This window comes from Ixodes scapularis, unplaced genomic scaffold, assembly GCF_016920785.2.
Source record: "Ixodes scapularis isolate PalLabHiFi unplaced genomic scaffold, ASM1692078v2 PGA_scaffold0__279_contigs__length_252992795, whole genome shotgun sequence".
In the NCBI taxonomy this organism is placed as follows: Eukaryota; Metazoa; Arthropoda; class Arachnida; order Ixodida; family Ixodidae; genus Ixodes; species Ixodes scapularis.
In genome coordinates, this window is record NW_024609835.1 from 46,737,713 (window position 1) to 46,754,225 (window position 16,513).

The 16,513-nt window shown below is 44.6% G+C and overlaps 1 protein-coding gene across 1 annotated transcript in view; it reads left to right on the top strand.

Moving 5' to 3' along the window:
* The first annotated feature begins 3,924 nt into the window (after positions 1-3,924).
* Positions 3,925-16,513, top strand: part of LOC8038053 (homeotic protein antennapedia) — a 67,550-nt gene continuing 54,961 nt past the window's right edge. The window contains exon 1 of the mRNA XM_029986721.4: positions 3,925-4,615. Coding sequence (XP_029842581.2) covers positions 3,925-4,615 — 691 coding nt within the window. The remainder of the gene's footprint in view (positions 4,616-16,513) is intronic.

A 16,513-nucleotide genomic window follows, 5' to 3' on the forward strand; every position in this document is an offset into this window, starting at 1 on the left:
TTAACATTAGAGAGTTTTAGGGGACCGTTTTTGTACATCCGATACAGTACAATGCCCCCCCCCCCCCCCCCTTTACGAGCTGTGCATGTGCAAGTCTTCTGCCGTAGCATACGCGCAGTTCGTATACCGGAGGGCTCATCATACCGTACCGGACGTGCAAAAACGGTTCCCTAAAACTCTATTCGCCTCGAGATCGAACCGTGTCGCCACCGTGCGGCCGAAATTGGAAACACGCGAAAGCGGGGATACCGCCGTGCGTCGTCTGCTATGGGCGCACGCTCAGAAGCATGGATCTCGACAACGCAAGCCCGTTTCCGGCTGAGCTTGACATTCCTTATTAAATGCTTTATGTTTTTGTTGCCGTTTATTCTTACTAACGGTAATGTTGTATCGTTTCCCATGCGTAGAAATTCAGCAAAGCGATTATTATTAAGTCGGAAGCTTCCACAACCTTAGTGTGTTGGTTTGTATACAATCGCTGGTCCCACGTATTTTTGTTATCTCGCACAACCCGTCGCTTTCATAAAGAATTGAATGTTGAGTGGGTCTGTGGTTTGATTGGAAAATTAACCCGACTGGTCGCTATCCTTTAATAGACTAATCAATCAATAAATCCGTATGTTAATTTTTCGCCAGTCATATTGCGTAAAAGGCGTTAAAACTATACATTTTTTTACTGGTTTTACTATGTCATAAATGGCATATTGCATTCCCATTCTAAACTTCACGTTGGGAGTCCTACATAAATATGAACACGGGAAGCTTTTTAAAATTAAGAATTTTTAAAATTTATTATTTAAACAGTATGACCACCCTCGGTGAAATGACAAGCACGCTGAAGTGGTTTATTGTGCGAGCCTGTGTCACAAAAGAAATAAAGACGTCAAAAATATTAAAGCCGGCATTTTTTACTCCTTCTTGACTTTCTCCAGTACAAGACTCCAATTAACCGCCAAAACAAATTGCAATTAAAGCATCACTTGAATAATCTGAAGGTTAATCGATGAACTGCCCAGTCCCGATATACGTTAGGTGAGGGCGGAGGGTGATCGGAAAGTCTCGTGAAGGTCGATAGCCCTCATCAGTAAAAGAGTATCACCACGCCCGATGCTGTCTGTGTCGTGGTGCGGGTTGTTTGCTGGAGTTGCAGAGTCTAATGTGTTGAATACAAGATTATTTAGCCAGAAATTTATAGTATTAGCCTTTTGACGTCCGCAACCCTTCACAAAAAAAAAAGAAAATTGAAGCGGGTTAATTCACACTACCGAGAAAAGCATTTAATAACAGGAACATTGCTGCGTTGTTCGGTTACAACAGTTTATTACAGTCACGGCAGACATATTAGGGCAGTTTGTTTCACTTGTTTCAGTTGTCCTGCCAACCGTGCAGTATGCAGATTTTAACTAGAAGAGACACTCTCTCCTCATCGCAACGCAGTAGATTCAGACTCCAAAAAACTTGCCCACACTATGGCACAGTAAAAGGGCAGAGGAACTCAATAGCATGGTAATTTCCAATACAGCACTAACTTATCTTCATTCTAAATATTTATATTACTGCAAAAGCTAGAAGTTAAAAAAAAAGCATAGAAGCTGCGATTTCACAGCCCATTGTACCAGTATTAATGTTATCTGGGTTGGAATTTATTGTTTTTTTAATTGCCACGTTGATGAACTTGATGAACCGAGCCTATTGGGCGGCCTATGGGGAGCCTATGGGGCGGCCGTTCTCCTATCCCCGCTTTGATGATGATGATAGCGCGACCGTAGCGCCACCTCTAGGTCGATCTCGTGGCCAATACTGGAAACGTTTAGGGAACCGTTTTATCGCATTCGATGCGGTATATGATAGGCCCTTCCGTACGAACTGCTCATATACTACCGCATACCACTCGCACATGCGCAGTGCGTACCGGAGGGCGTATCGTACCGTAGCGGATGTGCAAAAATGGTTCCCTACAGCTCCCTATTAAGTCCGACCTCAGTCGATGGTAGGATTCGATAGAGCCAATCAAACAGCGGCCAAAGTGCGTCATCACCGCGCTTGTTATGTTTGCGCACAACACACCAAACAGCAGGACTCGCTTCCCCTTTTCTCGTAAATGGTATAGAACTTAATTAGACGAAACGTGTACGAATGTCTACAGATATTGCCCAGTTAGAACTTAGCAGCATCGGGCCGTAATATTGCTGACCTGTGCAATCCGTGCAGAACACCCAATGTGAAAACGGTTCAATGTTCATGTACCAATTGAAGGATTGGAATTAATGATAAAGAAAAACAGTCGCGGTGGCATCTTGATCAACCAAATTTGCCTCCAGAATAAAATTGAGACCTAACCCAACCTAACCTAACTTAACGTAACCTAATGCTTGCCACAAAAAGGCTACTGTCTGTTTTAATTACTTACTAACTCGTTTGGTGCACACAATGCTCGACAACAGCAACCGCAAACAGGAAGGTCACGGCGAGCTTGGCATGATAGGTGAGGATTTTGAAATGTCTATATCACGAACTTGATCATACTATTTCGTCGTGCTCCTTTGCTCGGCTGGGTATGCTTTTCTTAATTTGTTGTTATTGCTAACTTGCTTCAGACATTTGTCATGCATGTCTGCTCGCCCGGGAATGTTTTTATTAGTTTGTTGATATTACGTGCTTGCTCGAGACAATTTTGTTATGCATGTTTGGTCGGCTAAAACGTTTTTTTCTTAATTTGTCTTTCAAGACTCGAACAATTGAGTATATTGCGATAAGTGTTCTCTCACATGTTAAAGCATTGTTGCGTCTCTCAACAAAAGATATGACGTCACTTGCGCTCAGACGTCGTTACTACAAAAGAGCCAAGTGTTTATCACAATCGGGTTTACTTGATTTCACGATACGCCGGAAGCATTTTTTGGCCTATACGCTTTGCCCAAAGGTAAGAACCGATAATACAAAAAGCGTAATGGCAAAAAAAAAAAAGAAAAAACGATACACGGTGACAAAGCGCACTGTTATCAATAACATCTCGTCTCTTTCGGAATTTTTTTTTTTTCTTTTGGTTAGTGCGTTATATCTTTCTGGTATATAGTATTTATACCTAGTTTGCGTGACGTGCTCAAATCAGGACTTTTCTTGCGGAACGATGCTCATATGTCTAATCCTGAAACCCGTGGTAACACCATGACTCATGGTTAAACCTCATCGCGTTGGCTGGTGATACGTCTCTATTTTTGATAGTGTCATACCTTTTGTGCTTTTTTTCCTGCGGTCGCGCGAGGACTGCATTGTGGTGCGAGGAAGAGTAGCACCATCCTAAAGCCGCTGTCGCATTTCTTGAACATCATACAAAAAACAAAGTGTTCACTGCAAACAGGATGACATAAATATCTAAGGACACACCTAGAGGGAACGCACATGCTTCATACATACATGTCTGCAGACAGTTCTTTTACGACCAACGTTGCAGGACCATCGAACAAGGCGTCGGACAGTGTCTGAAGACTGTTTTCATTTGTATGACGTGTAAGCAGCGTGACTACGGTTTAAGCGGCAGCCCTATTGCCCCGGTGTTCGGATGTAATAACACCTGTGCCCTGCGCTAGAGAGAGACACATGTCAGAGCGGGGATTCAGCGACGTCCTATTCACGCTCGCGAGGGAATCCCTGACGAGCGACGGTCCTCTGTTTCGTCGCAGGCTCGGATGCTAGCGGGGCAGCGTCGTTGGCGGAGGCGTCAGCAGCAGCAGCAGCGGCAGGCGTGAGCCGACGCGGCCGCAGCGTCCTCGAGTCCCAGAGGCAGCCTGGGAGGGCGGTCGCCCGCGCCAGCGGCGACCCCTCTTGGGACCTGAGGAGCCGGTCGCGCTGGAGACCGCGGACGCGTTCGCGCTGGAGCCGCAGCCCCAGACGGCCACCAAGATTGGGGACATCGATATCGCCATGAGCTCGTACTTCGCCAACTCGTACCTACCGGATATGCGGCCGGCGGCAGGCGTGGGTAACGGCGACCACTACGGGCCGCCGCACCAGCAGCAGCAACCCAACGGGGACCACTGCGACCAGCGGCAGTACCTCCCGTACGGGGGCTCGCCGGGCCACCAGGGTTACCCGCGGTTTCCGCCGTATGATAGGCTGGAGATCCGGGCCATCAGCAGCGCGCCGGACTCCCCCAGCCCACCGAGCGGCTACTACGGTAACCACTGCGGGGCCCCGCCGGCGCCGCCGCCGCCGACGCCGGTCCAGCAGCAGCAGCCCCCTCAAGCGATGACCCACCCGAACGCGTACGTGCCGGCCCCCGTAGAGGCCCCCAACTGCCGGGGCTCGCCCAGCGAGGCCCCCGTGCCGCCGGCCATGGCGCAGTACCCGAGCTGCAAGATGCAGACGGGACACCTGGCCGGAGACGTGCACGGCGTCACCGGGCGCGGCGGCGGCGACTGCGGCTCGGCGGCCGTCATGCACGGCGGAGCCTGCGGCAGTCCGCCCGGGGTCCACTCTCCGCCGCTGCAGCAGCAGCAGCAGCAGCTCTACTCGCCGGGACACGGCGGCATGCCGCCCAACGGGCAGCAGCCACCCACGCACAACTCGGGGGCCATGCCGAGCCCCCTCTACCCCTGGATGCGGAGCCAGTTTGGTGAGTACCATAGGCTAGTGCGTTCCGTGTCTTCCTAGAAATCACTGACACTTAGATCGATATGAATGGAGTAACAAGTGACGTTGCCTTCTTATAATCATTAACGAAACAGGTGTCACGACTGAAACAGTATACCAATAAAAAAACCAGTAATGATCATGTCGTATTTTAGCGCGGCGAACAACGGGGTGATTACCTCGAGCAACAAGATCATTGTACGCCCATCAAGCGCGCTACACAGGATTCATCAAATGGCCAGAATTATAAAAAAAGCTAATCTAAACGGAAGGAATCTTACTAGCTCATGCATCTGCTTGATTGAAGGTGCAGCTACTATAATTAAACGTAGTTTCTTCAAAAGACGTTTGAACGGTGTGTGTTTCGGGTTCGCGTGGCCATCACGTACCGTTTCGTGAGGGTGTCTATAAATGCCTATCGACCAAGGTTCTTTATGCAGTCTGTTTGTTCGGAAAGAAAATAAAGTTTTGTTAGCGATTATATCGTTCTTCGTCATGCTCTATGTCACTAAGATAAACTATAGAAAACGGTTCCGAGGACAACATCAATTTTTTTAAGTCTCAGTCGGACTTGCACAGACCGAACTAATGATAGAGAGAACAAGGACGTTAGTAAAAAAGATAAGATATTTGAGGGGAAATAAAAAAGCATGCAAGGGACAGGTTGTGTTTTGTCCGGCCCTTATAGATGTTCCTCCTTAACTTTCGATTTAAAAATATTGTCTCGCTTGTCCTGGCGCTGCGGGGTAAACTGAAAGAAATAAAGAAACAAAGACACCTGCACCGAAATAAAAAATAAAAATTACATGACGTGGCGACTTTCTTTTACCTGAAAATTAGGGGTGTGCGGGATTCAATCGAATAGCGAAGTCTCATCCATAGATTTAACGCTGCTAGGAAAACCGACTGGCGTTGCTTCTACTTCCACTGTGAAGGCTATGTATGACGCAGTGCTATTTGATCCGAACAGGTATTCGCACACCGCTAATGAGAATACACTCGTGTACTCGCCACTTTGCAAGCGAAGATGATTGAGCCGTTATAGCATTACAGCAGAGCACTGAAGACATTCAGTTAATCAATTCCGTCGGATACATCACTGTGCTTACTCAATATTTTCCTCTTTTTTTTTCGATCGAATCCCTTTCGTTGCAGAGACGACGGACGGGTTTGACCTCAACCGGTTTCGGGCCAGACCGATTAGCTTCCTATTTTCATTCCGATGTCACGTGCGCTCGTAGAGGCGCCTGTCGATATTTCGAGTCACGTCCGGCCAGTCATCGACCATGGCTAATGTAAGACTTACTGCCCGGATCGAGAAAACACCCTCAATACTTTATCGCGATGATACGGGGAAGGGTATATTGAAATCAGACTTGGGGAAGTAACCCGTTGCAATTAACTTGTTACTTATATTTCCGTTTCCTTTTCAAGGAATTTTGTAATTCCACGTTACTTTTTGCATCAGTAATTTGTAATAAAAATTCGTTACAAAAAGTTGGTAACGCATTAGTCTAATTACCCGTTACTTTCTTTTTTTAAATATGAAAACAATAGAGGAACTGGAGCAATAAAAGTGTGCGACCTCCCGCTCGACCAAAGCTCAAAAACGAATGTCGCTTCCATGCATTTTTCAGTACGGCATGCAACTATACTCCGTTCATGCGTGAGCTCACAGTGCGCTAAAGCTTCATGCACTAGACCGCAGCTTTGAAATGTTTTGCTCACGCTTGAAACACCCGTTTCAAAAAGGAGCTTTCGTAGATCGGTTGTTTGCGTCCGAATCTCCCAGTTGGGGTAGACGCTGATACTGAGCAAGCTCACCGCTTTACTTCGTCTCACCCTAGCATGGACTAACCGCGAAGGCTGTGCTAGCGCGAGCGGCCAGCATCGACTGCCTTGACTAGAGCACTGGCTGCACGAGCACTCGTGCAGCCGCCGAGGCTTCATTCAAAGCGACTAGCTCGCGCTTTTAGCACGCGCGGCCAAGGGTGAGACGAAGTACAGCTTATGTCTGCAGAATTTCAGGGATTATTCCCGGTCGCCGTAAGCTAAAGAGTGTAGGGTGTAGTGGCAGCTTTCGCTGCCTTGTCAGCTTACAGGTGAACGGAGTCTACCTACATTCTTTAAAATACAATATTTTATTTTTAGAAAGACTACCGTAATGCAGGCGTGTGAGAGGTAGAAGGTAAGTGTTACAGAACATTTTTGGAAATCCAAACTTGTTTTTATAGTTTCCTTGATAAGTGCACGGAAGAAATAACGTGAAAGTAATTTATAACGGAACGAGTAAAGTAATCCGTTATTTTTCAGCGAAAGTGATTTTTAACGGTAATTCATTTCACAGGATACTCAAAATGTTTTTAATTGTAATCCATTACATTTTTAAGTAGGGGGCGCATATGTCTGTTTATTGCATAGAGGGCAAATTATTGGCATGCAAATACATATCCTTGTATTCTTAAAACGTATTTTATTTAGGAAGACTTTTTTTCTTGTGTATCTTGATTTGTATGTATCTCTCCAGTAGCACTTCAAGAATAAAATGCGAATGAAATGCAGCCAACTGTATATATTTAACTATAAGGAAAGAAAGTTTAATGTATAATTTTTTTTAAATGAAATGACGTATTAGCAAGACCTTTAATGAATTCGAAATGTTAAAGTCAAAGAGCCGGTATTCTTTTTTTTTAAATATATTTTATCAATTTTTTTTTTATTTCATGCACTTTCACGTCGTCCCCACTTTCTCTACAACATTTGTTATTTTTGTTTATTTCTCTCTCTATATATACCTATATATTTGTGTAGCTATAGGCACACTCAGAGGCACAGGTAACAGCTAGGGTAAGGAAAAAATAAATAGGTTATAAATCATAGCAAAACATGTCATATCGCGAAATCCACGCATAAAGAACATCCGGTGGGCTTATTATAAAAATTGCTTGTAATGACAATAAAAAACCTTTTTTTTTTTTCTTTTCCCAAATTCGGACTTCGGTTGCGGAAAGGTTACTCAACAATACACAAATGCTGTGTATAAACGAATAACAGATCAATATGTGTGACAGTAGAAGAATACGTCATCAATGAGGGGAGTTCTCGACCGCTGTTCGGGGGGAATCCCGGAGAAAAGCTCACCGGAGAAAAGCTCACCGGAGAAAAGCTCACCGGAGAAAAACTCACCGGAGAAAATCTCACCGGAGATAAGCTCACCGGAGAAAAGCTCACCGCAAAACCGACGGATGCGAAAAAAAAGTTCACCGGACACTGAGCGTATGCGGAGAAAAGCTCACCGATTTTTTTCTTCTTTTTATATGGAGGCTGTTGGATCATGCGTGACATATATCAATTTATTATCATTAAAATTCGTCAGCTTTGTTGAAAAGAAAATTTTCTTTTTCTTAATATTTGTTAAGCTCATTGGGTACATTACTCCCAAATTAATAATTGCGGGCGATTGTTTTTTTTTTTGTTTTTTGTGGCTTACTCTTTAGGCAACGAAAGCCTAACCGCCTAACTGAAAACTTCTTGAACTTGAAGAACAGGAAAATGTTCGAGCACTTAATACTATTTGCCTAAAACCTAAAAATTAAAACTGTACAGCCGAATATCCGAAAGTGCACGCGCAAAAACGCGGTGCCTGAAATTCTCTTTGAAGCTTTTGTTAACCTTCGAAACAGGATAAAACAGTAAGTAGGATATCGAGGCTTCTTTTTTCCACGTACTGTCTCCGGCGATATGAAAGACCCACTGGGAGCGCGTGGCTGAGGCGGTGGCTGGCGGGGGCGCTGCGAGCGCTCCGGGCAATTCCATTCTGCTTCGAGGGGAGGACGCTCACTCAAGCTCAGCACAAACTGATAGGAGCGCGCTTTAGCTGAGCCCCGAGTGAGCGTCCTCCCCTTGAAGCAGAATGGAACTGCCCCGAGCGCTCGCAGCGCCCCCGCGAACCACCACCTCGGCCACGCGCTCCCAGTGGGTCTTTCATACTGCCGGAGACTGTACATGCACGTTTTCTAGCCGTTCGTGCTGATGTTTCCACACGTTTCCTTTGTGTGATAGTGCCCTTCTACGGTGATCCACCAATGACCTTCAGAGCTGCACACTGGCACCGTTGTTACTCGTGACCTATATAAGAACTAGTCTTCTGTAAGGTAGCGAATCGGGCGAGTTGGTAAACGTTATACATAATGAAAACTTCTCAAACGACAACGACGGAGTGAAGACAACGAGGTGACCGAACACGACAGGACGAAGCTGTTCTCGCAACTAAAGGTTTGTTAGTCAAATTAACAAAAATAAAACAGCGTAGCCGACACTGATTACATCAACAAACACCTACTTACCTATTAGGCATTACACAATATTTGGAGCTGAAACGGTTCGCACACCGCTATTCATATTAGCTCGCAAAGAACAAACTTCTTTATCTGACAGAGCTACATACTGTGCGCTGTTAGCTCTCGATAAATTGTTGTCTTTTTTACAGGTGTACCATGTTCTGAATTTATACCCTTGCGGCTTCATTAATATACAAAATGGTTGATTATTAATTTTAGAGGAATTAGTAAATATGCACAATGAGCTTCAAGAATATTAGAAAAAAGAGGGTATATTTTTAATGAAGTGACGAAGGCGAATTGTGTTAAATTGCCACGTTTGGCGTAAAATCCGATAAGTTAAAAAAAAAAAAAAAGTCGAGCTTTTCTCCGCATCCGCTCAAAGGCCGGTGAGCTTTTCTCTGTATCTGCCGGTTTTGCGGTGAGCTTTTCTCCGGTGAGCTTTTCTCCGGTGAGCTTTTCTCCGGTGAGCTTTTCTCTGGTGAGCTTTTCTCCGCCGCCCGTGGGGGGGGGGGGGGGGGTCAAAAGTATCATAAATAAGCCAATAAACTGAGTGCAATCAAATATTTAACAAAGGTGTCTTCATATAGTGCATTTTATACTCAAATATCAGGAGTAGATTTTGAAAGAAAGAAAAAAATGTAAACCTAATAAAACTAGTTCATATTTTGTTATTGCACATGGAGGAAACCGGAAAGAAAACCAGCTGGCTGGTGCTGCTAGATGACACAACATAAAACGAAAACGTTCAATATTTTGTTTCTAGATGGGTGGCCGAAAGCAGGTCCAGCAAATTGGAATGTCTGTGGTATCATCTTAGAGTAAGACCGTCAACCAGACTGTTTTTGACGCTTTCTTCCCTATGCATAAAAAAAATGGGAACGGAGTGCATTGGGAAACGTTTCAATGCACTCCGTTCATTGGTTTATTTATACAATTCTTTTTTTTTCGCGCGAATATCGCTCGAAAACAGCCTGTAGTACAAGCTGTACTAATTATTAAGGGCAGAAATACTTTTTTTTTTTGCGTACTCTCAGTACGTAAGAAACATGAGTGCTGACTGAGAAGACAAGCTTCGATCGTTTCGTGTTTTGTCTTGTCTGGAAACCGGTATGAAATTACAGAGGTCAAAAAGAGGGGGGGGGGGGGGGGGGGGGGGGGATGACAGGGCAGTTGCTCAGCACTGTTCATTGCTCGTATCTTTTTGTTTATCGGAGAGGCACGTGCCCGCCTCTCTGGCTGTCCTCGATCGGCGGACGACATTTGAGTTGCCACTACGGCGAATAGATTGCGTCACCAAACTTGTCGAGTGCTGCCGTGCGATGTCCCCCCCTTTTCGCGCCCTCAATAAACGAAAAACAAATATGCTCCTTCCTCTCTTCCCCCTCCCCCTTCTTTCACCACTCTCTCTCTATCTCCCTTGTTTTCACTCACGCGCTTCTTTTTTAACCATTTTGTTTTCTTTGTGGAAAAAAAAAATGTTGGCTGCGCTACAGACGGGCAAGAAGCCCAGGTTGTCTCGATTTGGAAATTCGAGGACATATTCCGTGAGGTAAATCACGGCCTTAGTCGGCCGTCTTTGAAGGGCTTCCGTGGCTTATCTCCACCCGTTCGAGACCTCGGGAGGCGAACGTCTCGTCGTCGCACACTTATCGGACGCAGAGAAGAAGACGCGATCGCTTCTTGTGTCGGTCTGCCAGAATTCCCCGAACTACACCATCACGCATTGTTTTTTTTTGTTTTTTCTACACTGACAAACAAGCGCGGGTTGGGTCTCCCTTGCTTCGGCGCGGTAGCCTTCCTTATACTTCTGATCTGCACAGAAAGGCGAACACGTCACAGACGCGCGTGCCTTTGTTTCTAAACGTGACTGGTTTGCAAATATAATATATTCGCCTGACTCGCAGGGGCCCCGCTTTAACTCGAGCGAATACCGCTAATTGAATATGGATAGCTGAAACGTTAAGCAGGATTTGTTCGACGGAACTGCATTCGGGCAGAGCGAGTGCGACAGAGTGCTGACCACACGGGTGATCGTGAAAGATGGTTGGATCAGAAGCATCGGGTTTTAATATTTATGTGCTGGAAACCCGACACGCTTGCCCTTGGCATCTTATGATTCAAGGACGGGCAAAAAGAGATTGACCAAGAAAGATGTCGGCACCTTGTTGTTCGGATATTCTACGAGTAATTTAGAGCCACCGAGAGCTTCAAAAGCGCAGGGCTGGGCTACTCCAGAGCGCCTCACTCCAGAGACAAATGAATAGCGGCATTAGACAATAAGGACGCGGAAGGGCGAATCCCGAAACAATTAAGCGTGAACATCCCGTCCTGCGTCTCTTGAGGTTTCAGTGACTGCTTGAAGAAATCTCGATCACGCTTTTATGAGCAACCTATTAGATCGCAAAGTCACCCGATGAGAAGAATCGGCAACTTATGCCGGAGCGAAAAATCAGGCTCTTGATTAGCCGGACACTGATTATTTCAAGTTTATGGTGACCATAGAGTGATCTCGTGCAAGAGGCGGAGGTTGTCGTGGACACACTCTGCTTTTTCGACTAACGTTCATATTCCATATTACAGTTCGCGGACTCTGCGGCGATTATTAAAAAATAAATGAAGGTGATGCTAGCTTTCCAGTCTTTATTGTTCTCTCTTCCGCCGGGAAGGGGAAGCGAGAGTAGATATAATTTGCAGTAAGTCGAAGTCTAATAAACGAAAGAAAATGGAATCAATCCTCTTGTACCCTATTGACTCTATACAATTTCGCTTTTGACACGGGGATCTCATCAGGTCAGAAGCGCTGTTCTCGATAACAATTTGTACATTGTAAATTTGGCGAAGCGTAACAACTGAATAAGTCAAATTATTTTTTTTTCCTTGCATTGGGGCGAAAACAGTTCTTTTGAGAGGCGCAACAAGCAAGTGTCAGCTCCAACTAAACGACATATGATTTATTCATTCTATCAGTATTGTTTTCTGCTACTCAGTGTTTCCAGCCAACGAACTCTGACCGCTCTTTTTTTTCCCGCCAGGCATACGTGAATAGGCCCAGGGTAGGCCCTCTCAGCAGACGGGTAAGAAAGGCTTCCCATGAAGAGAACTTAATGGGCCCAGAGCTGGAAGTATGAAAAGCAGGCCGACGATCGTAATGAAATAACTTGAAAAGTGAGGTGAAGGCAACAGAAGGGTGCAGGGAAAAAAAACGCGACAGACGTCGTCTATGTTTTAAGTCGAGGCGTTCGAAGTTATTGAAGTTAACAACACACGATGTATATAGTAGTAATCCTTGACGTCTCTATATTGTTATTTCCTAATTAATGACTCTTACTGAAAAATCAAGGAATAAAAGTGGCTTCACATAAACTAAATTTCAAAGGAAGAAATACTACGGTACATGCAAATCGTCTGTCTATAAGTTTATGTCTGTCCGGCAACGTTTATCTTGTAATGATATCAAACAACATAGTATAATAAATTTAGAAGTGCTGTTCAGCGCTGCAAGTACTTTTTTCCAATAGTATCAGTGTCCGTATCTCCGTCATTGGTCGGATTTTTCTGAGAACGGATATTCTAAATGTATGAGCCTGTAAACAAACCGCACATATAAAATCGTTGAAGACGTGAGACTCCAACAATTAAAGGACAGTGGTCACAGCCGCGTAGGTCTTGTTTTGCGGGTGTTTTTTGGTTTTTAGCATTTCACGTTGACTAAGTGTCAATCTGTAGATTTGGAACACACTCCTAAAGTATAGATAACGTTCATTTCTGACCAATTTAAACAATAAAAGAGGCACCGCTGCAACGTGCAAGCTATAAAAACAACAACGCTTTAGGGAAAGCGTGTGCATTCACGACTCTTTCACAGTAACCATAAATATAATGGTGTTCCAGAAAAGAAGAAAAGGTTTGGGCTGTTCGCTATCAGATGTGTGATTCGTTTGTGACATCATCGGTTCTTAAATTACGTATATTTCTACATAACTTCTCAATTTGTGAATGTTGGATACTCAACCAGAAAACGGCAACGTCCGTGGCACAATGACATTTGATGGTGACACGATCACTTATCTCCCAACCAGCAGACGTCCTCTCAGAGTGCGGCACTCGTCCCTGATTCTAATTTTAAATGTGATCATTCTCAGTGAGTTATTAAAAATTGATGCATCTAAAAAAAGAAGTGAATTGATGCATATCAAGTTGCCTTTTTAGGTACGTCTCATGTGTTCTTCTGGTGCGTGCACTATTTTTTATGTATGAGTTATGCCAGGGTCAGGTGCTGTTAAACCAATATAGGAACAGTGACTTACCTCGCGCCGTCTGGCTATCAGGGACGGGCATCCAGTGAAGGACAAGCTTGTGAGGCGGCATTGTCTTCCGCTGCGTTGATAGTATCCAAACTTCAAATTCCAAAGGAGCGTGCACAACCGCGATCAACTGAAGCACACAGTCCACGATTACACTACACTCGACTCGGCGCGGTTCCGTAACTCGCCACGATAGCTTTTGACTACTACGCACTAAAAATGCACCTCCTTCATTCTGCTGCAACAGAACCTACAGGAAAAAACAAACGCCAGAAAAAAAAAGTGAAAAAAAAAGCATTTCCTTCCGGTTGTGTCACGTGGCTAGTGTCTTCCTTGGGGGCATCCTCGCCCGGCACCCTCCTGACCGCAGCGTGTCGAGCAACAATGAAGACCCCATGTTGTTGTTCTTTTTCAAGGGCGATCGTCCCGTCTCGTTCCCGACTCTGAAGCGCATCCCCCAACCCTGTGAAAGAAAAGAGAGAGAAAAAAAACGACAACTGTCCAAGATAGGAAGATATCCAAAGGCGGCAGAAGACCTCACAACAAAGCCGAAAGCTGCGTTGTCAAACCGAGCCGGCGTCATTAGGCAGAGTAGACCCGCGAGCGTCTTGCATTCCTCCCGACCTTCCCAAGGTCGACTGAAAGTTCCCTTTTTGCGCGGCACTGCCCGTAAGCCACGCGTAACGTTCGTTGCGAGTCGTCGTCCGCTTTGGCCCGGTCTTCTTTCACGCAGCTCGGGCTGTTTTCTTCGTGGGGCGCTCCCCCGGAAGCCTTTGTGTTGCTGCTGCTGCTGCCAGGGGCCCCCCTTCTTTTGAGAGTGTGTTTTAGGGCCCATAAACGTCACCGCGATGACTCTTTACGACGGCGGCCGTCCCGGAGGGGGAGCCCGGAACGGCGCTCGGTGTCTGCTCTCGCTGCTGCGGGAAAAAGTCTCTTCCTGCTCGATGGGTGTGCGTACGCTGCTTGGTCGTCGTCGTCGTTGTTGGCTGTGGGCAACTGTTGCGTGGCATTATCGAGTTTTCGGCCTCCCTTCGGGGGCTCATCATTGGCGATGAGTTTTATGCGGTCATCGCTTTGGGTTTACGGGCGTTCAAGTGGTTCTCCGAGTGTTCCGCATTGTTGGGAAGCAACGGGAAACGGGAATGGGAGAAGAGCTAGGAACGAAGTACACCTGCGAGTCTGAGCTGCGCAATGTTTTGTGGTTGTTTTCGTTCAATAGAGATTTTATGTGCCGTATTGTCGAAGAAAATATTTGTGAACTAGGGGGAGCGATTTTGAGTAAGGGAGTTTGACAACGAAGCGGTTAATATTGCCGAACAATTAGCCATTTGTGTTGCAAATCAACACATCACGCTATTTTCTCTCATTTCACTTTCTTTGAAGTTAAATATGTATATATCGCGTGATTCTTTAAATGTTGTATTGTAGCTTTTGTCTTTTTATATTGTCTTCTTTGTTATCAGTTCGAATGTACACGGCACGTGCCTTCCAATATTGTAAATTATTGTGACCAGTATATTGTTATTGTTGAAGTGATTATAATTTTTTCCTTTTTGCGTTCATGTAATTCCCTTTTTCTTTTCTTTTGAGCTTTGGGCGCGTCTTGTATCCAATCTTTCTAAATACGGTATTGCTCAAAGTTTTTATTGAAGGTAGGAACTGTATCGTTTTGTTATATGTTGTTTTTCCCTGCCACGGCCCATGAGCCAGCAATATGTAAAAATGAATAAAAAATACCTGCATATTTCATGCGAGTTCGGTACGTTAATCAGGTATTTGTCACAATATTAAGGCCAGTTAGATAAAAAAATAACGGAAAATTCAATGAGAGCTTTGTGCTGAAATATATATATATATGTATATATATATATATATATACTACTTAGTAGTATTTGCGGGAAAGGTTTGTTGTTTGCTATAATGTCACATAGTTACTTTTATTGGTTAGCTATGCTACTTTGCCTAACTTCGGCTGTATATCAAATACGATGCTACATTTTTTTCAGGCGTTAAATTTGTTGATTCGATTGCGAGATTTTTTTTTAAGCTGTACATTTTTTGTTTATTTATTTATTTGAGGCGCGCCTTAGCGCCCGAAAGCATTACAGAAATTGGGGAAGGGGGAGGGGGGGGGTGCAGATACATAATCAAAAGCAATAACGCATAAATAAAAAAAATTAAATGAAGTTTAAACATTAAATCGAACACGTTCTGGAAACGATAAAACAAAAAAGGAATTGTTATGCAAAGCTAAAAGAAGGACAAGAAAACAATGAATATGGCTTCCAACCGATAATTTCGGAGTAAACCAGTATCAAGGATTAAACGAAATGTTTGGATTTAAGATATAGTATGATGCATATCTGCTCCTTCTTAGAGGCGACCATTACATGAATACTGTATTCCTGCAAACTCGTCGAACATGAAGCACCTTGAATGAGAGGATAACCCTCATGTTTATCTGACGAACTTTGTGTTGCTGTTCAAGTTCTGAAGATGACATTACTACTTGCTAAGTCTCGCACAAAACTATTACTATTCGAAATATTCTGCAATATTTCTTTTTCTTTATCGCAATCTTGATTTTAAGACTGGGCATAAAAAAAGCGCGTCATGCCCCAGCTGCTATGACCCGTAAACTTATATAGCCGAATGATACCTTATGAAAGTAGTTTACACACTTGCCGTAACATCAACGAACAATCCACGCTCAGCTTGATAATGGCCACTATAAATATTTAATATGTTCATCTGCCACTCGGGAATGACCGAAATAGTCGGAATGAGACAACAACCATAAAATAAGACAATCGGTATCATCAAAATTAAATGACACCTAACACTGACACTCGTGCCGAACAGTTTTGCTGAAGGCTACACTCTAAGCTCGGTAACCTATACAAAAGGTTCACATTTCCAAATCCTAGTATACCTTTATTTTATAAGGTGCCTTGTAACCTAAAGCTTTGTAACCATTATTATAGGTATACATGCTTCAGATCATTAGTTGTCACCTTCAAATGGTGTGTTCGACCGACGCACCATATTTGTCATTCCATACAAAAATAAAGTGTCCGAGATGCCCGACGCTAGCCTGGGAGAGCGCGTTCCTCAGACGCCCTCTCCTAGTCTAGTGTCTCGCGTCTCAGACACTTTATTTTTGTGTGAAAGGAAAATCCTGGGCTGCGTCAGTCGAGCACGATACAAAACGGCACGATGTCGTAGAGCAGGGCC